At 35.6% G+C, this 24,704-nt stretch overlaps 1 protein-coding gene across 1 annotated transcript in view; it reads left to right on the top strand.

Moving 5' to 3' along the window:
* Positions 1 to 22,803, top strand: part of PLXDC1 (plexin domain containing 1) — a 149,831-nt gene extending 127,028 nt beyond the window's left edge. The window contains exon 14 of the mRNA XM_031966169.1: positions 22,220 to 22,803. Within this exon, the coding sequence (XP_031822029.1) occupies positions 22,220 to 22,261 (42 nt within the window). The 3' untranslated portion in view covers positions 22,262 to 22,803. The remainder of the gene's footprint in view (positions 1 to 22,219) is intronic.
* Positions 22,804 to 24,704: the final 1,901 nt, after the last annotated feature.

Below are 24,704 nucleotides of genomic sequence, written 5' to 3'. Positions count from 1 at the left end.
GAGGGGCTTGTTCTCAGCTCAGCAGGAAACTGCTGAAGGCTAATTTCTGAGAATTAGATCAGCCTGCTTTGAGGAATGACCCACCCTTCCAGGCTACCCATGCTAACAGCTACCAGCTCATGTGGGAAACCCAGGGGAAATGCCTTGTGCTGATCATATGGATATTCTCATCAGAGCCAGAACACCACACCCTGTGTTTTCACTTGCTGCCATGGAAGCCTACAGTTTAGTTTCTACAGTTCAGGTTCCAATCTTCTGAAAAGCCCATTCTGTACTAAGGGCATGAGGAGGAGGGACTGTTTTTCAGGGTGTATCACAAAATCAGCACAAGCTCTGAAGACTTTGCCCAACTGGGAAGACTTTCAATCCTGGTTCAGTGTGTTTATTGTTCTAGGATAAGCCTAGCTAATTTGGAGACACCGATCACCAGACTGGCCACAGTGTGATAAATTTTCAGCCACAGCAATTTCCCCCTTCCCCCCTCACAAGTCATTAGAAAACTGATTTATCCAGTAGAAGAAGCCTCTATACCAAATAAATCACAAAGGAAGGAAGGAAGGAAGGAAGGAAGGAAGGAAGGAAGGAAGGAAGGAAGGAAGGAAGGAAGGGAGAGAGGGAGGAAGACAGGGAGGGAGGGAAGGGAAAGGAAGGGAGGGAAGAAATGGAGGGAGGGAAGGAAGGAAGGGAAGGGAAGGGAAGGAGAGAGGAAGAAAGGGAAGGAGGGAAGGAGGGAAGGAGAAAAGGAGGAAAGGAGGGAAGGAGGGAAGAAGGGAGGGAGGGAGAGAAGGAAGGAGGGAAGGAAAGAAGGAGGGAGGAGGAAGAGAAAGAAAAAGGAGAGAGGAAGGAAGAAAAGATGGAGACTGAATGTAAATCAACAGGTCACCTCTCCACCCATCTTCTTGCCCTTCTTCAGATACCATATTGTATCTCCTATCTTTTTCATTGACTACGCTCCCCCTTTTCCTCCTACCCCACTCCCCATCCCAGAATGTTCTTCCTCCTATCTGGCTCCTAACTCTTCTGGCTTCCTTCAAGACCCAGCTCAAATCCCACTTTTGCAAGCTTTTCTCAGCCTCCTCCTGCCCCCCACTCCTGTGTCTCTATCCCTTTGTATGTCTGACTCTCTCTTTCTCTGTCTCTCTGTCTCTGTCTCTCTGTCTCTCTCTCTCTGTCTCTCTCTTTTTCTCTCTCTCTGTCTCTCTCTGTCACCTTCATGTCAAGTCCAACTACAGAAGAACCAAAATATCAACCAAAGCATGAAATCTGACTCTGACGTCTCATTGCAATGGGAAGGCAGTCCTGGATCCTCAAAGACTACGTCCACTGAACCACAAGCTCTGATCCTACTGAAGGTGGAAAAGCTCTGAAGAGAGGCCCAGTATTCTGGGAGTCTACGTTCTCCAAGGCCGGACCTGCCCAAATGCAAAGAAGTTTCAACCCAGAAGGTCAATGGCTGAATGATGGATGACTCACGTGGTCCATCTGCCAAGAAATGGAGCGTTAGCCATGTAGGTGAAGGGTAAATCAGCACTACTGGAAGCCTAGATCCTTCAAATATCAGTCATCCCCAAAGCATCTGCTAAAGTTTTGTACAAAGCACTGTGGCGGATCCTTTCAGAAAAGACGAAGAAGTATAAAAACTCGTGTTTGCCCTTTGGGAACTTACAGTCTGCCTGGAGAATTTGACCTCTCAACATTAAAAAAGAATACTCCAAGGCTGCCAATTGAGTGGTACTGACAATACACTATTGTTCAACTTCAACGGAGAGAAGAATGGGCTCCAGCTGAAGGGGTCAGGGAAACTTTCATAGAAGAGACAAAGTGAAGCTGATTCTTTAAAAAATGGGCAGAATTTTAACAGACTCTGAGGAAAGAGGGCATTACAGGTCTGGGAAATAGTTTTGATTGTTGCCCCCTAACATCAACTATTACATGCAAAGAAAATCATGGAATTGTATGAAATTCAAGGTAGAGAATAAGATGTTCCAAATATATTTATTTTATTTCAAAAGTAGATGTGATAAACAATCATAACAACTAGCATTTACATAGTGCTTCAAGGTTTGCAATGAGTTTTACAAATATTTCATTTGATCTTCACAATCCTGGGATGGAGGTGCTATTACTTTCCCCATTTTATAGATAAGGAAACTGAGGCAGTTAGAAGCAAAATGCCACAAAATTATTATATAATGAAGTTTAGATTTGAACTCAGGTTTTCCTGTCTCCAGCTCCAGCTTTCTATCTACCCAAGTGTTAAGAAAGTGTTAAAGAATGGAACCGGCTAAGAATCAGAAATTGAGGGGATGCCCATTAAATGGTAAATGGCTAAATAAGCTGTAGTATATGATTGTGATGGAATATAATTGTGCTATAAGAAATGATAAGCTGGATGATGTCAGAAAAACCTGGAATTACATCATCAACAATCCATACTGATGCAAAGTGAAGTGAACAAACCAGGAGACTGTTATACATAGTAAATTAATTTACCAAATTATTTAATTAGCAAATTCATGATTAGCATATCTCAGCATTATCTTGACAATCCCAGAAGATTCATAATGAAACACACTATCCACCTTCAGAGAAAGAACTGGTCCTGTCTGAATACAGACTGAAACCTGCTATTACCTCTTTCTTTCTTTCTTTTTTCTTTCTTTCTTCCTCTCTTTCTTTGTCTTTCTTTCTCTTTTTCTTTCTTTCTTCCTCTCTTTCTTTCTCTTTTTCTTCCTCTCTTTCTTTCTTTCTTTCTTTTTCTTTCCTTCTTCCTCTCTACCTTTCTTTCTTTTTAAAAGCTCTCTCTCAAGCTAATCTGAGATAGCAAACACTAGTGTCATCTATATACCACATGCTAAGATTCTGTTATAATACATCTGGAGTAAAGATTGTCTTAATTTATAAAAAAAAAAAAAATTCCAGTCAAAAGAAAAGGATAGATATTCCCAAGTTATTTTAAAAATGTTTTATTTATGTTTTTTTTAAAATCTTGCTATCACTTCCTAATCTTTAAAAACCCTCCTCACTATCACCACTATAGATTTCTCCCTCATAACAAGGTCCAGGTAAACTAACAGACCTACATATTGTCCATGTATGAAAGAGTATGCCCCATCCTATACCTATAACCTGTCACCTCTCTGTGCAGAGGCAGGTGAAGTCAAGATTCTTTACTGAATTGATCAGATCTTAAGTATCTCCAAAACCATTTCAGATCTCTGAAAATGGTTTAGTTATAAAAAGGATTTTTGCAGTATAGCTTAAAAGGCACATACTCTTGGTTTGTAAGAGACCTCTAGTGGTTTCTTTAGTTGTTTTGCTTTTTGCTTTTTGGACTGGTTTGTTTTTGCTGTGCAAGTTCCATTGTCCTTTTATAAGAGAATAAATTTAAATTCTGGAGTCCCAAATGAAAATTTAGCCAAAACCCTCTAACCCTTTGTCATTTGAAAAATAAATATATCTCTAATGGAAAATTCCCTGCTTCATGCAAGGACCATTTGGGTGGTAATCCTACCTGTGTTCATTAATTAGAGCCAAAGATACTCTATTGAGTCTTGTTCTTGAGTAACACGACTGAAGGAGTTGCACAACTTCCTCTGGCAATATGTTCTTTTTTTCTACACTTGACAGTTGGGGATTTGTTTCCCTGTACTATTTAACTTAATTTGTTCAGAATGTAGCTGAGAATGAATACCAGTCACTTTCAAATTAGAAACCATTTATTATACTCCAGGTCATAATTAGCTCTTCTGGTGTCTGGGACAAGCATTGAAAAATGTACTTGGGAAGCATCAAGCAAGACACATTCAGAACAACTTTTAAAAATAAATTCAGGAAGGAAATTCTGCTTTTCACTGTTGCCTGCCCCAGTGCCCATGTCCATGTTCTGTCCTGTGTCATCCCCCATGAATTCCACTGGTTGCTAATGTTGTGGCTTGGCAGGTCAGACAGCCTCGTATTGCTTGGAGATGAGACTGAAATCTTCCCCTGAAGGCCCTGGTAAAGCCCTTTGAGACCTGCCCTGAGCCCACTGCCTCTGGAGAGAAGCTTCACGTGGACTCCATGGGCAGCCTGGAAGATGGTCAAGTCCTGGCCCCTCTCTCCATTATCAGAGACCTCGGTTACAAAGCCTGAGCAAAAGCAAATCATCTGAGACCTGGAGCAGAGCCTGCTGGATGTTGGGGTGGGGGTGGGGTGGGGGGAGAGAAGTGAAGAACAATCAATCTTCCTCACCAGCCTATGGAAAACATGGACTTTCTCTTTCCCTTTACTCTTGGCCCACCCCTTCTATCCCAGGGGATGCAATCCTGCAGTTTGAGGAAAAATCGATTGTGTTAATACAACTCAGCTACTGGCAAAAGCTGGTGAAAATCATTATGTGAGCATGGGCATGGTACCAGCCTTGCTGGATCTCCTTGGTTATAGTACAGCAAAATCAGAATCTCTTCTTTATGATAAGAAATTTAAAGAAAAAAGGGAAAGAGAAAGAGAAAGAAAGAAAGAAAGAAAGAAAGAAAGAAAAAGAAAGAAAGAAAGAAAGAGAAAGGAAGGAAGGAAGGAAGGAAGGAAGGAAGGAAGGAAGAAAGAAAGAAAGAAAGAAAGAAAGAAAGAAAGAAAGAAAGAAAGAAAGAAAAGAAAGAAAGAAAGAAAGAAAAGAAAGAAAGAAAGAAAGAAAAAAAGAAAGAAAGAAAGAAAAAGAAAGAAAGAAAAAGAAAGGAAGGAAGGAAGGAAGGAAGGAAGGAAGGAAGGAAGAAAGAAAGAAAGAAAGAAAGAAAGAAAGAAAGAAAGAAAGAAAGAAAGAAAGAAAGAAAAAGAAAGAAAGAAAGAAAGAGAAAGGAAGGAAGGAAGGAAGGAAGGAAGGAAGGAAGGAAAACATCTTCCCTTAAAAAAAAAAAAAGCAAATTAAATTGAACAGGGAATTGGTAGAAAGGAGGGATTGGAGAAATCTCAAACTCCACAACACAGGGTCCCATGAGCAGAGATCCAAAACACTATGAAACCACTAATAAGGTGGTCACTGCTAGATCAGCCCAAGCCAAAGAGTAATTCATCCGGGATGCTCTCATCTAGAATGCAAGTGCATGGGATTGGGAGGGTTAGGCTAGGCACGCATAATTTACATAGGATACTGTCACAGATGTTGCATTTATCTGTAAGGAGAGGGAAACAATGAGAGAGTATCATCTAATAACATCCTATTTTAAATAATTGTCTTTCTTCCATGCTAAGATCAATTATTTCTACCTCTGAATTACCTCTAGACTAAGAAGTAGGAAAAGTAGAACATTAACTTTTTCAGAACATTATCAACAGCATCTTTGAAAGGGGCTCCAGTGACTCCAAGGCCCATTCACTTAGAGTTAAATAATCCAACCCAAAACTGTATCTTCTGGAAACATTTGGTCCTAGTGAAAGCAGTTTTCAAAAATAGTTGCTTAATATGTTTTTTGTTTATTTACCAAAATCCAATGTGTCGGCCAGAATCTGTTTAGTATTGGCCTGTGGGTAGATAGATATGTAGTTTTTTGTTTGTTTTTAACTTTTTGGCATGGAATCTATTCATTCAGGCCCAGCTGGTCACTGCTATGCTTCTGTAGCTGCTAAAACATGCATATATTCCCAAAAAATTTTTCAAAAGAATTTGCCAAATTCTTACCCACCCACCAACGTTAGGAAAGCTCATTTGCTTTAAAAAATTAAAATAAAATAAAAATTCTAGCCTGCAGTTCTTGGGTATTGTCTTCCCAGGCTACTAATAGGACTGAATGACTCTATACCTTTTCTCTTAGCATAATCAGGTAAATAAAAAAAGAGCTCATCCTAATGTTCCAGGAGTACAGATGAATCCCAAATAAGTTTGGAAAACACAATTCCCAAGGCCTACCATCAGCCTTTCTACTTAATAATAATAGCACCTATCTCACAGCCCTAACTGTGAGAGTTAAATGAAATAATGCAAGCACAAAGCGTTTTGCAACCCTCGTGTTATATAAATGACAGTTCTTATTATTGCTGTATAAATGTTTTATATTACTATCACCACTAGTGTTATTGGACATATGGATTACTACTACAAATTAAGGGCATCATTAATCTTTGCTTGATTTTTTAAAAAAACTACACAACTTACCCTCCCTGTTAGGAGAACTCATTTGCAAATGAGAAGATTTTGGGGAAGCTAAATGACTTGCCTCAGAGTGTACTAAATTAGTATAGCTTAACTGAGATACTTTGATTTTCCTTTTTTTTTTTTTTTTTTTTTAGTACTTCTGGATTTTTTCCTAGTACAGAATGAGCCAGAACAGCTCAGAAGAAACTCCTTCTAGAAACTCCACATGCCTATTTTTGGGGCTTGTTTTTTGGGAGGAAAGCTTAGTTTTGTTTTTTCTTGTCTTTTTTTTTCCCAGAGGAAGAGGGTTATTTTAAATTTTACTTTTTTAATTGATTATTTTATTTTTACTTTCCATATTATGTTATTCTTACTGTTCAACTTATTGAATTGCTGAAGATGTCTTATACAGGATGGTCAGGAAGCTAATATTGGACAGGCAACCTAATTTCTCTGTACCTAGGTTTTCTCACTACTTATTAGCGAAAAGGCCTTCAAAGCTCAGCAAATCTCTCATTTTATAGATAAGGAAACTGAACCCTAAAGAGATTAAATGATCTTGCCATATCTAACTCACAGGATTATTGTGAGGATAAAATGGCATAAATTATATAAGGCTTTACCTTATAAACAGAAAAAAATTTTTTAAAGAATGATCTTAATGATGTATTTTCAGATTACCATTATCATTATTAGATACATTAGCCTTGGACCTCAGGGAGCTTACAAAATTTAAGTATGACATTTAAAAAGTTTCAAGTAATGCAATTTCTGGATAATTAATTTTATTAATAATGCTGACACTTTAATAAAAGAATGGTCATTTAGTGGTTCTCTCTCAGAAGAAAGGCAGTCATGGCTCTAGGCTCACAATTTTTACATCTTTGAAGAGTAGGTGTTCCTTGGGTTGGCAATCAACTCTGGTTACAATTAATGAGAGAATGAATATTATAGGGAGGGGCTGGACCCGAACTTTGATTATGTCATCTACTTCTAAATTAACCCCAGCCTTAAACAATCTATTCAAAGAATTTATCCTCCCCCCACCAAATCTGAGTGGAACACAATGGCTGCCCCATCTATGTGGAGTAGATTTCCAAGTTAGGGAATTTGAATTTTATTTGAATTATTTAGGGAGCTCTGGCATGACTCCAAGAAGCATGTGATCAACCATTTCTCAATTCAGGAAGGAGAGCTAGAAATATAAACAAAAGAAATCCATGAAAAATCAATTTTATAGATCCACAGATATCCGAGATACAAGCATAGAGGTAGGAAATAATTCCACAGCCACTATGGGCAGAGTCTCAGAAAAGAAAAGAAAGATATGGTTTATTAGAACTCCTGGAAGAGATGAAAGAAAAGATTGAAAAGGATGTCATATGATGAAGGGAATGTTTTCAGAGAAATCATCTGATTCAAAATGAGCAAGCAGGACCTGGAGAACAATTTATACAATAATAATAATATTGTAAAGACATTCAATTTTGCATCACTCATGATGAAACATGCAGATAGAGAACTGATGTACTCAGAATACAATTGAGGCTTTTCCCTTCCTAAACAGGGTGGAGGGGTGGGGGAGACATATGAAGATGTAACATATGAAACAAAGATATTATAAAGGAAAGAAATGAAAGACAAATAGTACAAGAGATACAAAATCTCCCTCAAGTAATGGTTGGTCAGTCAGTCAATAAACATTTATGAAACACCTACTATATACCAGGCACTGTGCTAAGGACTGGGGATAAAAAGAAAATAAAAAACATGATCCTCCTAAAGTCTTCACGAATGTCCATAGTTAATGTGCATGACCTGAATGAAAATTCAACAAAGAAGACTGAAAAAGTCATACAGAGGAAGAATCAGGATGAAAATCTAGATAGGAGAAAATTTCCAGGAAAAGAGAGTGATCTTCAGTGTCAAAAACTTCACAGAGGTCAAAATGGACGAAAACTGAGAAAAGATCATTAGAGATGACAATTAAGAGACTATTGTTGATTTTGGAGAAAGTAATTTGAATTGAATGATGAGGTCAAAGGATGGGAAAAGTTTAGAAATCAATAAGAGGAAAGAGAATAGAGGCGTCTGGAGTAGACAGTTTTCTCATAGACTTTAGCTGGGGGAAGGGGGAATGATATAGTCACAGAATATAATAATACATCAAGAGATTTTAATTCGTAAACAAGATGATTCTGTTCCCAGCCATGCCTTTATGAGGTACATACTCCTTTCATTGGGTCAAAAAGAGAAAGGTCAGTTAGTTGAAATAATAAATCCACTATGCCTTTGAGGGTTGTAAATACCTGAATGAATTTCAACAGTTATAGTTTGAATTAGATTCCTTTATGGAAAAAGATCCATGTACAAGAAGGCAGTGAACTGGGGAAAGAGGATTTTCTCTCCTCCTTCCCTTCCCCATCCCCACCATTAGTCTTGTCATTAGAATCACTAAACCAGTAGAAGATTTTGCATCCAGTGGGGAAGAGAAACCCACAATCCAAACAGACATGGAAATAGTGACCCAACCAACCATGTGAAAAAAAAATAACTTCAAAGAGCTAACCTTGACAATCAAGAATCAATTATGGAGAAGGCCCGATTCTAGGAGCCCAGCTGGACAATAAGCCTAACAAAAATGTTATATACAATGGGAGCTATAGGAAAACTCTATAATGAGAAAAAAGATTTCTAGGCCCCAAAATTTTATTCTTAAAAGTTGACTTTGCCATATTTGAATAGTATATTTGGAACTCACTACCATTTACTCTAACTTTGAGCTTAATATTCTCTTCAAGACTGCATATATTTGTCAGAAAATGTATTCAAATTCATAGTGTGGTTTTGTACTCACTGTTATTATTATACCATTTTTTTAAAAAAAATGAAAGTTATTATAATAGCATCTTAGTAAATGTTTTTGCCAAGAGCTACTGGATTCTACTAGCCAGAAAGCACACAGGTAGGGGCTCATGAGTTATAGTATTAGAAGTTCGACCTCATAGAGTTATCACTAAAACCTCCTGAAGATCCAATCTGAAAATATAAATACAATTTGGGGAAAAGAGCTCAAAAAAGTGCTACAAATCTTTATTTCATCTTTTTCTTAATTTCTACTTTTTGTTTTATAATCTACATAAAATCTTGGTATAGAATACTACACATACATAATTCAAAATATACACATAGTGGGGCATTTGCTCAAAAAAATTTTATTGTAGGGGTTTGTGACCAAAAAAGTTTAAGAGACCATTTCTGTAGATGATAAGGAATCATTGAAAAGTTTTGAGTGAGTGAGTGCATGATAATGAAAATTGATAACTTAATATTTCTGTAACATTTTACCAATAACAAAGCATTTTCCTTACAATGAGCAAGTGAGACTATTAGTAAAAAATGCGCAAGTGCTATAACTCTTGCAGGAAAGAATAGAGAGCTTGTCTCCATACACAAGGCTAGTTAGTGGCATATTTAGGTTTTGAAGCAGGGTCAGCTGGTTTAAAATTATGTGTACATTCCCCTATATAGAACATATGAAATCTGCACATTTTCAATATATATTACCATATGATTTGCCACTGTACCCTAAGGACCATGGGACTTTTCCATCTATCTTGCATCTGAAACCTCCTTATCTCTTTTTTTTTTTTTTTTTTATTTAATAGCCTTTTATTTACAGGATTTATACATGGGTAACTTTACAGCATTAACAATTGCCAAACCTCTTGTTCCAATTTTTCACCTCTTACCCCCCCCCCACCCCCTCCCTTAGATGGCCTCCTTATCTCTTTAATCTTATTAATATATATTATCTTTCCTTCCTGAGAGCAGGAACCATCACTATTATATTTGTATAGTCAGTGCTCTGCACACAGTAAACACTTATTAAATATTTTGTTCATTTATTCCTTTTCTGGAAAAAAGAATTACTTATGCTACATAGCTACAAAGGACAGAACTAGGACCAATAGGTAGAAGTCAGAGGAAGGCAAAATTTAGCTCAAAATAAGGAAAACTTACTCTTTAATAATGAAAGCTACTCAGTATGAAATAAGCTGTCTTATAAGGTATCTTCTGCTCACTGAAAGGCTTTAAGTAGAGGTTAGGTGACCATCATAAAGGAGATTCCTGAATGGAGGGGAAGATGAACCCAGATGAACCATTAAGTCTCTTCCTATCTCAAGATTATAAAATTAAAAACTACAATGTTTTACACATTCTAAAGTTATAAAGCAGTGGTTCTCAAACTTTTGTTCTCAGTATCTTCATGTTGTTAAAAAACTATCGAGGATCTGTTCAAAGAGTTTTTGTTCACATGGGTTATATTTATAGCTATTTACTATATTAGAAATAAAAACTAATTTTGAATTTGTAGACCCTCTGAAAGGGTTTCAGAGACGCCAACAATTCTTTGGACTACACTTTGAGGACCACTGTTATAAAGTTTAGTAATCTAATTTGCCATACTGTGAATTTTCTTTTATATGCCTACAAATTACAGTGCAACCAACAAAAATTTTTAAAATTTCAGATAAGAAATTTTAGTTATAGAACATGTTCAAAATATTTGAGACCATGCATGAGACAAGTCATTAAATTTTTTTCGAATGAATTATTAATGCCTTCTTTAAAAACTCTCTGTCAGACCAGTTCCAATGATCTTGTGATGAAGAAAGACATCTATACTCAGAGAGAGGACTGTGGGAATTGAGTATGGATCACAACATAGCATTTTCACTCTTTGTGTTGTTTGCTTCCATTTTATTCTCTTTCTCATTTTTCCTTTTTGATTTAATTTTTCTTGTAAAGCAAGATAATTGTATAAATATGTATGCATAACATATGTTTTTTGCCATATCTAGCATATATTGGATTACTTGCTAAGAGAGGGGATGGGGGAAAGGGGGGAAATTGGAACACAAGGTTTTACAAGGCTTAATGTTGAAAAATTATCCATGCATATCTTTTGAAAATTAAAAAGCTTTAATTAAAAAAAGAAATTTTAAAATAACCAAAAAAACCCTTTCTGTCACATCATTATTTTTTATGGATTCCCAAATCCTTTGATATGAGAAGGCTGTAGATGCTAAATCTTTATTTTGTCAGTTATGGGAAATTGCAATAATCAGTTAATCAAATTTGTTAACATTTAATATTAAATTTCACGTATTACATACATGATAGAGCTAGCTTCCAGGTTATGAAAGTAATTTTGTAACACATTTGCATATTGCCAAGAGTTCATAAATTACAAGATATTACTGAAATTTGAGAAAACTATTTAAGCTGCTGCAGCCCTCTGCTGCCACCTGTTGGACAATGGCCAAGGTGAAAAAAACCCACCAAATTGTCTCATAGTAACTATAAGGGGAAATCACCAAACAGTGTGATATAGTTATTTAACTAGAATTTTCATCCCCCCAAAGGGAATTGCTATGCAGTGTTTGGTTTTTTCTCAATATATAAAATATAGTCAACTGACAAAAAACTATCACTTGGAGTTCTTAGCAACTCAAAGTTTAACATAGTTCCTGGAACATAGTAATCATTTAAGAAATGCTTGTTGATTTGTTGAATAAGAACCAATATACATAAGAAGATATTAGTTATGGAACATATTTCAGCTATTTGAGGCCATGAATGAGATGTGTTACTACTTTTTTCAAATTAATTCTTAATGTTTCCTTTGAAAACTCAAAGCATGTGACTGGTTTTCAAAAGAAGAAATACAAGCCATCAAAGACCGTATGAAAAATTGTTCCAAATCATTAAAAATAAGGGAAATATAAATTAAAACAACTCTAAGGTTTCCTCAGCCCTATAAATTGGCAAAGATAGTAAAAGGCAGAAATCATCTAGAAAGTCTTTGGAAGGTAAGTAGGCTAAAATATAAGAACTTTGTCAATAGTGTTGTAAAATGATTCAACAATTCAGGAAAATAATCTGAAATTATGTTAAAGTCATCTTACTTGACTTAGTTGTCCCATTATTGGATAAATACTTTAAGTAAGAGATAGAAAGATCTTAGAGATACCAAAATATTCGTAGTAGCACTTTTCGTAGTAGGAAAAATTGGAAACAAAATGGGTACCAATTATTTGGGATGAAACTGTGGTATATAAATACAATCGGGAGACATCTAGGTGGTCCAGTGGTTAGAGCGCCAGCCTGAAATCAGGAGAAAGTTAGTTCAAATCTGGTCTCAAACAATTAACATTTCCCATGTGACCCCTAGGCAAGTCACCTAACCCCAATTGCCTCAGCAAAAAAATAAAATAAATAAAAATAAATAAATACAATGGAATATCATTGCATTGTAAGTAACGATAGATTTGGGTGATTCAGAGAAACAGGGGAAAACTTAAATGAATTGATGCAATACATTTTCAGGAGTCCCTGAAACATGCAGAGCACCTTACTTTTATCCAGTGGGTATCCTATCATGTGTAGGGCAACCCAAAAGGAGGTCTGAAATTATTTAGGGATAGAATAAACAAGATTCATTTTAAAAGAAAGGTAACAAACTCAGATGAGCTCTAAACACATGTGGGGATCCCCAAAGGGGATTAACTCCTTGGAATGAATCAGATAAATCCCTCATATTCTAGGTGAGATCCACAAATGTAACAACACAGAACTATTATAGAATCCTGAGTGACTGGAGCATTCATTTGTCTTCTCATCATAAGTAACCCTCAGCTTCTTCTGTCCTGGGTCCTTTTCTTTTCTCCCTCTATGCTACTTCACTTGGTGAAGAGCTTCACCAGCTCCCAAGTTGATTACCATCTCCATGCTGATAATTCTCAAATCTACTTATCCTGCCCTCTCTGATCATCCTCTCTGATGATCTCCAGTCTCACATTTCCTATTACCTTTCAAGACATCTTGAATTGGATAACTAGTAGAAACCTTAAACTTAATATATCCAAAGCAGTACTCATTATCTTCCCCCCAAACTCTCCTTTTCCTCCTCTGACCTTCCCTATGTATACTTGTAAATATACAAATATATATATACAAATATCCTCCTCCTTTGATCTTCCCTATGCCTATTTGTAAATGGCAGATACCATCCTTCCAGGTTCAAAACCTAGGAATTATCCTTGACTGCTAACTAATTCTTACCTCCATGTCCAAGCTATTGCCAAGGTCTGTCACTATAATCTTACAACATCTCTCCAATAAGCTTCTTTCTCACCTTTGACACTTCCAGCACCCTGGTGCAAGTTCTCCTCACCTGGGCTTTGCAAATACCTATTGAGGGTTCTGCCAACCTCAAGTCCCTCCCTGCTCCAATCCATTCTACATTTGGGTACCAAAGTGATTTTCCTAAAGTGCAGATCTGACCAACTTGTCATCACTCAACAAACTCTAGTGGCTTTTTATTACCTCCAGGATCAAATACAAAATGCTCTGTTTGGCATTCAAAGTCCTTTATAACTTACACTACTTCTACCTTTCCAGTCTTCTAGTACTTTACTTCCCAACACATGTTCTTCCATTCAGTGACAATGGTTTTCTGACTATTCCACAAAAAATTATTCTCCATCTCTCAGCTCTAGTTATTTTCTCTGGCTGTCCCTCTCCCCTGGGATGCTCTCTCTCTTCAATTCCACCTACTGGCTTCCTCTGCTTCCTTTGTTGTTTAGTCATTTCTAACTTTTTGTTACCCCATTTGGGGGTTTTCTTGGCAGAGATACAGGAGTGGTTTTGCCATTTCTTTCTCCAGCTCATTTTACAGATGAAGAAACTGAGGTAAATAGAATTAAGTGCATTGCCCAGGGTCACCCCATATCTGAGGCTGGATTTGAATTTAGTAAGCCCAGTGCTCTATCTAGGTGACTTCCTTTAATTCCTAATTAAAATTAGGAAGACTTTCCCAACCCCTCTTAATTCTAGTGCGTTCTCTCTGTTAATTATTTTCTATTTATCCTATATATAGTTTGTGCTATGTCTCTGTCTCTCTCTCCCTGTCTTTGTCTTTTTGTCCCTCTGTCTCTGACTTTATAGATAGATATGGAAAGGGAGAGAGACAGAGAAAGAGAAAGAGAGAGACAGAGACAGAGAGAAACAAAGAGAGACAGAGACTGAAACAGACAAACAGACATGTTTGCATGCTTCTCTCAGAGATGGAGAGACAGAGGCAGAGACATGGATATAGATATAGATGTGTTTGTATGTTTTTTTTCTTTCATTGGATTTCAAGCTCCAATGGTAGGGTACTATTGAGGGTAGGGACTATTCCCCCCCCCCTTTTTGGATCCCCAGTGCCTATTATAGTGCCTGGCACTTAGTAGATACTTAATAAATGCTTTTTAATTATTATTACTGATGGATTTCTAAAGAAACTTCAAGCTTTGGATTTACGCATGTGTACTTGATTCCAACCTGTCTGAAGAGTGGATAGAGGGTCCCTTCCTTCAATGGGAAATCCCACTGAGATAGTTACGTGCCACACATTCAAAGCGTATGAGTAAGAGAGAACATCAGTGGCCAGAGTCACTCCTTTAAATATTTTTTCTGTGGGTGACTTTTCTGACATCAATAGGTATTCTCTTTGATGCAGCCCCTTTTTATAGCTGCTGCCATGGGAACCAAAGGATACTGCATCATCCCAAAGCTCCAGATCTTTGAGCACCTGTAAATGTAAGACCAGCCTCAAGGCAGCACATGTGGAATGTTACCTTAAGAAACCCCACTGCAGGCAGATGAACTTTAGCCAGAGCCAACGGTGATGGAGAGAAGAGAAATAGATGTTATTCTATCAATTATACCCAGAAAATAGAACCAGGAAAAGAGCATACTCAGTTACGTTTAATAATGTAAATGAAAATTGCAAAAGGCAGCTGAATAACTTATGAGTAATGACAAATCATGATTTCATAAGTCAGATGATGAAATATATAGATAAAGTAGAGATATTTGAGAGTAAAATGTTGTCATTCCATATACAGTCCGATAGATAGTGCAAGTTTTGCTTAACTGTATTTATTCATTAGAGCTGTATTGAGGAAGAAAAAGATCATATATACAAAGCTTCAAAGTAATTGCTTCACATTTTAATAAACTGAAGTTCAAACCAGTACATCTTTGACCATCTGGACTTTAAAAAAAAAATCTTTTCCACCAGGGAGTACTTTTCTTTCTTGTTTAGACCTTTGTAATAAGTCCACTGCCAGGTCTATTGGGACATTTTTTGTTTTAGTTACAATCTGAATGTTAGGCCTGTAGTTATGATGTTTTTGGAAAGGTATTTTATAAGACAATGGAACAATTGAATTATTATTATTATTATTATCATTCCTGAAAAAGACTCTTGCAAATTTCATAAAATTTATGTTAGATAAGTTACAAATAAAATGATACTCTTGCTGCTTCTTCCCCTCCCCCCAAAAAAAGATATAATTTTTTTTCTAAATAGATGATTTATCTTTGCTGGCCCAACTCTGTTAAAACTAACTTTAAAAAATAACTCATACATATTTTAAAAATTAAAAATTTCTATCTGCATAGCCTTTCCAAAACTTTAAAAATAAATAGTATCTGCACAGTGAGGACACAGAATTCATCTTGCTGAGTTCAAATCCAGTCTCAGACACTTTTACTAGGTGTGTGACCCTGGGCAAGTTACTTAATCCTGTTTACCTCAGTTTCATCATCTATAAAATTAGCTGGCGAAGGAAATGGTAAAGCACTTCAATACCTCTGCTTCTAAAGCTCAAATAGGATCATGAAAAATAAGATACAACTGAAAAATAACTGAACAATAACAACAAATAGTGTTCAAGAACATATTTCTTGCTTATAATTTGATGCATCTTCTGGATTTAAAATTTTAGCCAAAAGAGGTCAAGGGAAATTTGATAGAGCTGATCCTTTTCTTGATGAAGTCTAAGAAAAATATTTGGGAGACAGGTCCACAAACAAATAAGGTCGACAATCTTTTATTTGGGATATATCACAATTTCCTAGAGTATTAGACAATTTTATTAAATTTAATTAAACTCTGCTATTTTGTAATACTTGTAGGATCATAAATTTTGAGACAGGAAAGAATTTTAAAAGATTTATTAAAATTAAAATTAAATTTAATTTAAATTTAAAAATTTTTAAAAAAGAATTTTAAAATATCAGTTAGTTCATGCCCTTCAATTAATAGAAAGCCCCAGATTCAGTGATCTGCCCAACAGGTTTAATTGCCAAGAAGCAAACACAGGGTTTCAGGCTCCAAATCAAATATCTTTTCTGCCCTATGCTAGGGTTAAAACAAATGTATGTTTTTCTAATGCTATGATATATCTAGCTAGATGATGCAGTGGATAGCAATGCAGGGCCTGCAGTCAGGAAAACTCATTATCCTGAGTTCAAATCCAACCTCAGACACTTATTAGCTGTGTAACTCTGGGCAAGTCATTTAACTCTGAGTGCCCCATTTCTTCACCTTAAAAGGAGTTGGAAAAGAAAATGGCAAAAATCTCCAGTATTTTTGCCAAGAAAACACCAAATGTGGTCATGAAGAGTCAGAAAGGACTGAACAACATAAAAGATGGAAAGTTAGTGAAAGGGAGTAGTTAACCCCTTTTAGATGGACTCCACCCTGCTGGGGCTACACCACTTATTCTCAAATCTATTCCCTCCCTCTTTGTGAACCATAAACTCATTTGTTCACCTAGTGTCCGTAACTGAGGAGGTCTCTGGAGATTTAAAAAAAAAAATCCCTCCCACTCTCTCTGGATGTGCCTGTGTGAGTTTTCTCTAGGTATGGACATGTCTATGTGTTTCTCTGGTTAATATATATTTATCACAGTAAAAAAAAAAATTCTAATTTTTTCTCCTGTGTGCTTTATCATCCATCACCCCTTTCTTGGTTGCAATTATATCAGCTTCCCCTCCCACTCAGATTCCACATGGGATCTTAGGGACACTAATTGCTTTGAAAACAAATGGTGACAGGGCAGCTAGTGCATAGAGCACTGGTCCTGAAGTCAGAAGGACCTGAGTTCAAATATCATCTCAGACACTTAACACTTACTAGCTGTGTGACCCTAAGCAAATCATTTAACCCTAACTGTCTTACAAAGAAAGGAAAGAAAGCAAGAAAGCAAGAAAACAAGAAAGAAAGAAAGAAAGAAAGAAAGAAAGAAAGAAAGAAAGAAAGAAAGAAAGAAAGAAAGAAAGAAAGAAAGGGAAAGAGGGAGGAAGGAAGTGAGGGAGGGAGGAAGGGAGGGAGGAAGGAAGGAAAGAAGGAAGGAAGGAAGAAAGGAAGGAAGGAAGGAAGGAAGGAAGGAAGAAAAAGAAAGAAAGAAAGAAAAGAAAAAAGAAAGAAAGGAAGGAAGGAAGGAAGGAAGGAAGGAAGAAAAAGAAAGAAAGAATGAAAGAAAGAAAGAAAAGAAAAGAGAAAGAAAGAAAAGAAAAAAAGAAAGGAAGGAAGGAAGGAAGAAAAGAAAATGATGAAAGCACAGAGACAAGATGGACATACCTTTGCTATCCCAAATTTCCCTCCAAACAACTCTAAAATAATACCTCAAAATAAATTCTGGAGTTGGCAAAACCAGCAAAAGAACAGAGTGAGACAATTTTCCAACTTAAGACAACTTAGAAAAGATCTGCCTCACTGGGGTAAGAATGGATCATAGTTTTCAGAAAAATCTGCAAAGACTTACATGAACAGATGCTGAATGACGTGAACAGAACCAAGAGAAATACGGTAACAATAAGATTGTGTGATAATCAACTATAATAGACTTAGCTCTTCTCAGCAATGCAAGTGATCCAAGACAATTTGATAGACTTGGGATAGAAAATGCCATTCATGTTCAGAGAGAGAACTATGGAGATAGAATGTAGATTAAAGCATAGTAATTTCATCTTTGTTTGTTCGCTTTTTCTTTTTCATGTTTTTCCCCTTTTGTTCTGATTTTTCTTTCACAACATGATTCATATGGAAATATATTTAAAAGGATTGAACGTGCATAACCTATATCAGATTATTTGCTGTTTTGGGGAGAAGAGAGGTAAGGGAAGAAGGGAGAAAATTTTGGAACTCAAAATCTTACAAAAATGAATGTTGAAAACTATCTTTATATGTAATTGAAAAAAATAAAATACTATTGAGGGAGAAAATAAAACAAAGAATAGAAAATTAATAAAATGAATAAATGCTTTGGAAAAATCTGGAGAAAAAAAAAAAGAAAGAATGGACCATAGTCCAGCTCAGGACAAGCCAGCTCAGAACTTGGAGTTATTCCTGATGTTCTCAATTGGAAAGAAAAAGATTGCCAGGGACCCTTTGCTGTCACGAGATGCAAAGTTATCTGTTGTACTATATACTTGGTTCCAGGTCACAGTTCTAGAGTACACTACAGCTAGTGTCACTGGATTAAAGAGCCTGTGATAGAGTAAAGCAAGAAGACTGTTATGAAGGAGGAGGCTAGTTATGCAGGGTTTTGAATGCTAAACAGAGCCAAATAGAGGTGATATGGAGTAAGTGGAGTTTATTGAATAGGGGAGCCACACAATCAAACCTGCACTGTTGGAATATCACTTTGGTGGCTGAATGGAGGCTAGATTGGAATGGGAAGAGACTTACAATAGTACAGGTGATGATGGCTTACATTAGGGTTGTGCTAGTATCTGAGGAGAGAAAGAGGCTTATTGGAAAGATGTTAAAGTGATATTGACAGGCCTTGATAATTGATTGAATATGAGGGAGGCCAATCAGAGATATTGAGAACTCAAGGATGGTATCTAGATTAAATTGATTTTTATATAATTTTTATTGATTCTATTTACAATTAATTGGTTTTGTTCTGTAACTGCCTAAGTCATTGTTTTTCATCTCTGAACTTAGTGCAAAAAATCAGCTAGTCTGTAATGAGTTAAGTTTAGAAGTCAGTTCTCTTTTTTATTTCTTTTTTTTTTAGCTTTTTATTTTTCAAAATGCATACAAAAATAGTTTTCACCATTCATCCTTGCAAAAACTTGTGTTCCAAATTTTTCTCCTTCCCTCCCCAACTCTTCCCTCACTTAGACAAGCCATCCAATATAGTTTAAACATGTGCAATTCTTCTAAACTTATTTTCACATTTATCATGTCGCATAAGAAAAATCAGATCAAAAGGGGCAAAAAATGAGAAAGAAAAAAAAACAAGCAAACAAACAACAACAATAAAGGTGAAAATTCTATGTTGTGATCCACATTCAGTCTCTTTAATGCTCTCTGGATGCAGATAGCTCTCTCCATCACAAATCCATTGGAATTGGGCTGAGTCACCTCAGTGTTGAAAAGAGCCATATCCATCAGAACTGAACAAAATATAATTTTGTTGTTGCTGTGTATAACATTCTCTTGGTTCTACTAACTTCACTTAACATCAGTTCATGTAAATTTGAAATGTCTGCTGTTTCAATAATTTCCATAACATTCATATATCACAACTTATTCAGCCATTCTCCATCCACTCAGTTTCTAGTTCTTTGTCATTAAAAAAGGATTGCTACAAACATTTTTGCACATGTGGTTCTTTCCCTCTTTTTTATGATCTCTTTAGAATACAGATTCAGTAAAGACACTACTTTATAGACCGTTGGGCATAGTTTCAAATTGCTTTTCAAAATGTTTGGATCAGTTCACAATTTCACCAACAATGTATTAGTGTCCCAGTTTTCCCACATCTCCTCCAATATTTATCATTATCTTTTCCTATCATCTTAACTGATTTGAGAGGTAAAGTGATATCTCAGAGTTGTCTTAATTTGCATTTCTAAAATCAATAGTGATTTAGGGCATTTTTTAATATGAATAGAAATGGCTTTAATTTTCTCATCTGAAAATTGTCTGTTCACATCCTTTCACCATTTATCATTTGGGGAATGGCTTGTATTCTTATAAGTTTGATTGAATTCTTTACATATTTTAGAAATTAGGCTTTCATCAGAACCCTTGGATGTAATTTTTTTTTTTTTTTACAGTTTTTTGCTTCCCTTCTAATCTTGGCTGCATTGGTTTTGTTTGCATAACTTTTTAAATTTAATATAATAAAAATTATCTACTTTTCATTTCATAATGTTCTCTAATTCTTCTTTGGCCATAAATTTCTTTTTTTTTAATTGCTTTTTATAAGGGTACAATAAAGACTAGAGCAGGGTATCTTTGCTCTAATCTTATAAAAATGTATTAAGTCTTCATCTCCCAGTCTTTGGCATAAATCAGTGCAAGTTATTGACCCTTTATTAATAGATTTCCACTCTGTTAATAAACTATTATCTTGCTTCAAGAGAACATGCCTAGTTTAATGTGGTTAAATTTCATTTGTGATAGTTTTGAATGAGATGAATTGGGAGAAGAGTGTTGCCTTCACAATAATGGGAAAGATAGAAAGGGTGAAGGGGTAAGGGCAAAAGAAAAGGAGCTCAGTTTTAACATGTTGAATTTAAAATATAATTCAAAATTGTCTTCCATAGTGGTTCAATCAATTTACAGAACCAGCAATAATCCATTAGTGTTCCAATCTTCTCACAGGCCCTCCTCTATTGAATATTTCTGTCTAAGCCTTGAATTTTTAGAGTATATATGTTAAAGATCTCAAAGTTATTTTAATTTGCATTTTTCTTATCACTGCAATTTGGAATAATCTTCTATATGTTAATTGGTAATTTGAAATTCTTTTGAGAACTATTTGTCTCTATCCTTTGGTCATTTTTAAATTGGGGGATGACTCTTAGTCTTTGCATTAATCTCCTCTATATCGTGATTTTCAGATCTTTATCAAAGATATTTAATATAGGGGCAGCTACTTGGTGCAGTGGATAGAGCACTAGCCCTGAAGTCAGAATTTCAGGACTTGAATTCAAATCTGTCCTTAGACACTTAATCTTCCTTGCTGTGTGACCCTGGGCAAGTCACTTAACTCCAATTGCCTCAGCAAAAATAAAATAAAAAGATATTTAATATAAAAGTGGTTTCTTTCCCCTCCCATCAAAACTTTGCCTTCTTATCCTAATTGATTTTGTCTATGCAAAAACTTTTCAATTTTATGTCATTGGAAATATCTAGTTTATTTTTTGTGATCTCTTCTATCCCTGGCTTTTTAAAAAATTCTCCTCCAAACTATAGCTGCAAAGATACTGCCCTTCATTTTCTTTCAATTTTAAAAAAATGTAACAGTAAATCTATCTGAAACTTTTTTGATATATGGTATAAGATGTTTTTCTAAACTATTTTCTGTCAAAGTGCTTTCCAGTTTTCCCAGCAGTGCTAATTGAAAAGGAAATCTTTCAACAAGTCATTCATTAGATTTATCAAACACTGGGTTTTTAAGTTTGTATATTCTTAAATTTTTTTAATTCAATTGACATTTTTTAAAACAACCAAATAGTTTGGATAATTACTATTTTATAAAGTATTTTGAAGCCACAAAATGTTATTCTTCCTTAATTATTATTGCTCCCTTTGTTTAACTTGAGATTCTTGACTTTTTGTTGCTCCAGATGAATTTTATCATTACCAATTCTACAAAGAAACACCTTAGTACTTTGATTGATACAGCACTAAAATCTACAATTTAGGTAGTATCACTGATATAATTGCAATGAATATACCTTCACCTTACTCTCACAGACCAATCCTAACTACATGTTCTCCTGTTAGCTCTGGTGTACCTCGAGAGACTGAGGATGTCTTTTCTCTAATGACATAGACTTGAACCCTATTTTCCTCCATTGTTAAATGCCACTGGATATTTTGAACAAAGAAGTCAAAAAGATCCTCCATGATTGTGCCTCTGAATAGATGTCCTCACTCCCCACCAACTTTGGACTTATTTAATGTTTTGACCTCTTTTATATTCATGGGTCTAGAATGAACAGGGGAAAGGGGAGTTTAGTGGAAAAGGCAAAAAGTGAAGTGTCCCACTTTATCCCAGAAAGGAATGTGACTCCAAGGCAAGTGAGTTTGGTTTCTTACCTAAGAGTAAGGGTGACTTTTAGTAAACTCCACATTTTAAATCCATCAGGGGAGACTGTATGTGACCCGGGAAGCTCCGTAGGGGGCAGATTTCATTTTGAGATCAGAAACTAATTTTCTTTTATCTTTTTTATTGCCCTTAGGTTGTGAAAGGCTATTCAAGACAAGCATTTGTTTCCTACTAAGCAAGTAGTCATCTTTGGTAATCTCTGTGAAATGTCCCTTGTTTGTTAAAACTGATTTTTTTGTGTGTGATTTTTATAGAACTGTATAAAATGTTGCTACATTGATTGTTTTGAGAGTCTTTCCCATATGATGCCAAAGAAGCAACTTTTTCAGAGGGAGAATGTAATTGGGACTGGAGCATTCACAGTTTATCAGTGTATTGGACTGAGACAAATTTCCCTGTGGAGAGGAAAGAACCTACTTCCAGAAGAGGTGACCTGTGATAAAACTGCCTTGAAGAAATTGAACCACATAATCAGGAGGAGTCTAATTTGATTGGCCGCATATCTAAAATTAGGGATATGTTCAAAAAACACCTGACTTAACATTAAATAAGTGTCTTCTCCTCATTTTCTTTAGCTGTTTTATGATGATATGATTCCTTTATTAATGGTGCCAGACAGCTGTTGAAGCAGTAGACTTGAAGTCAGGAATTTTTGAGTTCAAATCCTAAGTCAGAAACCTACTAGCTACAGGACCTAGACAAGTCACTTTATCCTGTTTGCTTCAATTTGCTCAACTCTAAAATGGGGACAATAATAGCACACACACACACACCCAGGATTGTTGTAAAGATCAAATGATTTTAAAAAAATTTTTTTGGTAAAGATCAAATGAGAAAATATTTGGGTTTTTTTTTCAAATTTCTTTTCTTTTTTTCCCCTAGTAAATTTATTTATTTTTAATACACATTGCTTCATGAATCATGTTGGGAGAGAAAAATCAGAGCAAAAGGGAAAAACCATGGGAGAGATTAAAAGAAAAAAAACAGAAAAAAAGATGTGAACATAGCATGTGTTGATTTACATTCAGTTTCCTTAGTTCTTTTTCTGGTTGTAAATGGTATTTTTCTGTCCAAATTTTATTGGGATTGCTTTGGATCACTGAACCACTGAGAAGAATCAAGTCTTTCATAGTTGATAATTGCACATTCTTTCTGTTATTGAATATAATGTATTCCTGGTTCGTGTTTTGCTCAGCATCAGTTTGTGTAAATCTTTTCAGACCTTTCTAAAATCAGTTTGTTCATCATTTTTATAGAACAATAATATTCTATTGCCTTCACATATTACAACTTGTTCAACTATTCCCCAGTTGATGGGCATTTACTCATTTTCTAATTCTTTGCTACCACAAAAGGGCTGCTACAAACATTTTTGCACATGTGGGTCCTTTTCCCTCCTTTATGATTTCCTTGAGATAGAAACCCAGTTATGGCACTGCTGGGTCAAAGGGTATGCATTTGAGAAAATATTTGTTAAAAAAAAATGCTTAACAGAGTATCTGTCACTATATAAATGCTTATTCTTTTCTCTAATGGAGTCCAGTAAGAGACAAAATTGCTCTGAGGCTATGTGGTCCCAAGAAATAGGCTTCAGCTTATGGATTCCACTTTTATAACTAGATATTGACTAGTATGAATAATAAATCTAAATCTCATGAAGTTGTTGCATTATGTCCTTGTATTGAAATGAATTACCATATCTTATATTTTTGTAACTTCAAATACTGCGAATTAGAATATTTGTGACCATTTCATTTCATTGTTCACACATATATTTTTTTATAGTGAACTATATGTTTTTTGAACGTATTGGAACTTCCAATCTTTTGAATTTTAAAAGGTCAGAAGAACAAACAATCAAGCTCCAGGGTATACTGGTACCCTAGTTTCCTGACATCCCTACAGTTAACTCAGTATCAGTATCCCCAAGAGTGACCATCAGAACCAAGACCACTGTTAACTAAGACCAGGACTCATCAGACAACAATGCTGCCTTTGGTCATGAGCTTGGTAGTTATGCTATGCTATGTTATATATGAAGTTGTGCTATGGAATAATTATTCCATAGTGTGCCCGCTCTCCCCATAAATAATAGGGAACAGTGTGTTCCTAAGGTATAAGGGAAAGAAAATTAATATTAAATGTTTAAATGGAAATAGGGTGCTATCCATTGGCACCCAAAAGTGGAAGTAACATAGTCAGTGGGGGGTTGAGCTTATAGCATCATAGCATTAGAGAAGGGACAACCTTCAAATCTCTAAGGCATCCTAAAATAAATTCTGAAGGTAGTAAACTTTGTTCTGGGGGAAAAAGCTAGAGCATACTTGCTACATTATGACATTGGTATGGCTAACCATAAGCTATAATGTCACTTCAATTATATCTTCCCTTATATGAAAGCATATAGCCCTATTGTATTAGAAAATAATATCATGACCAAGTTTCAAAGCCCCAATCCACTCTCCTTAAGTAGAAGGATTAATCAACTTCAAGGAGGGACTTTGTTGAGTCCCTGAAACTAAGATTCTTTGAATTTGATTTGTTTATGTTGATGAAACTAAGAGTGGAAACATCTTTTGATCAATCCAATTAGGAGATTGATCACTTTACACCTATTT

The sequence above is a fragment of the Sarcophilus harrisii genome, chromosome 4, assembly GCF_902635505.1.
Source record: "Sarcophilus harrisii chromosome 4, mSarHar1.11, whole genome shotgun sequence".
In the NCBI taxonomy this organism is placed as follows: Eukaryota; Metazoa; Chordata; class Mammalia; order Dasyuromorphia; family Dasyuridae; genus Sarcophilus; species Sarcophilus harrisii.
The sequence above is the reverse complement of the archived record's forward strand: the minus strand, read 5'-3'. Positions and strand labels throughout refer to the sequence as shown.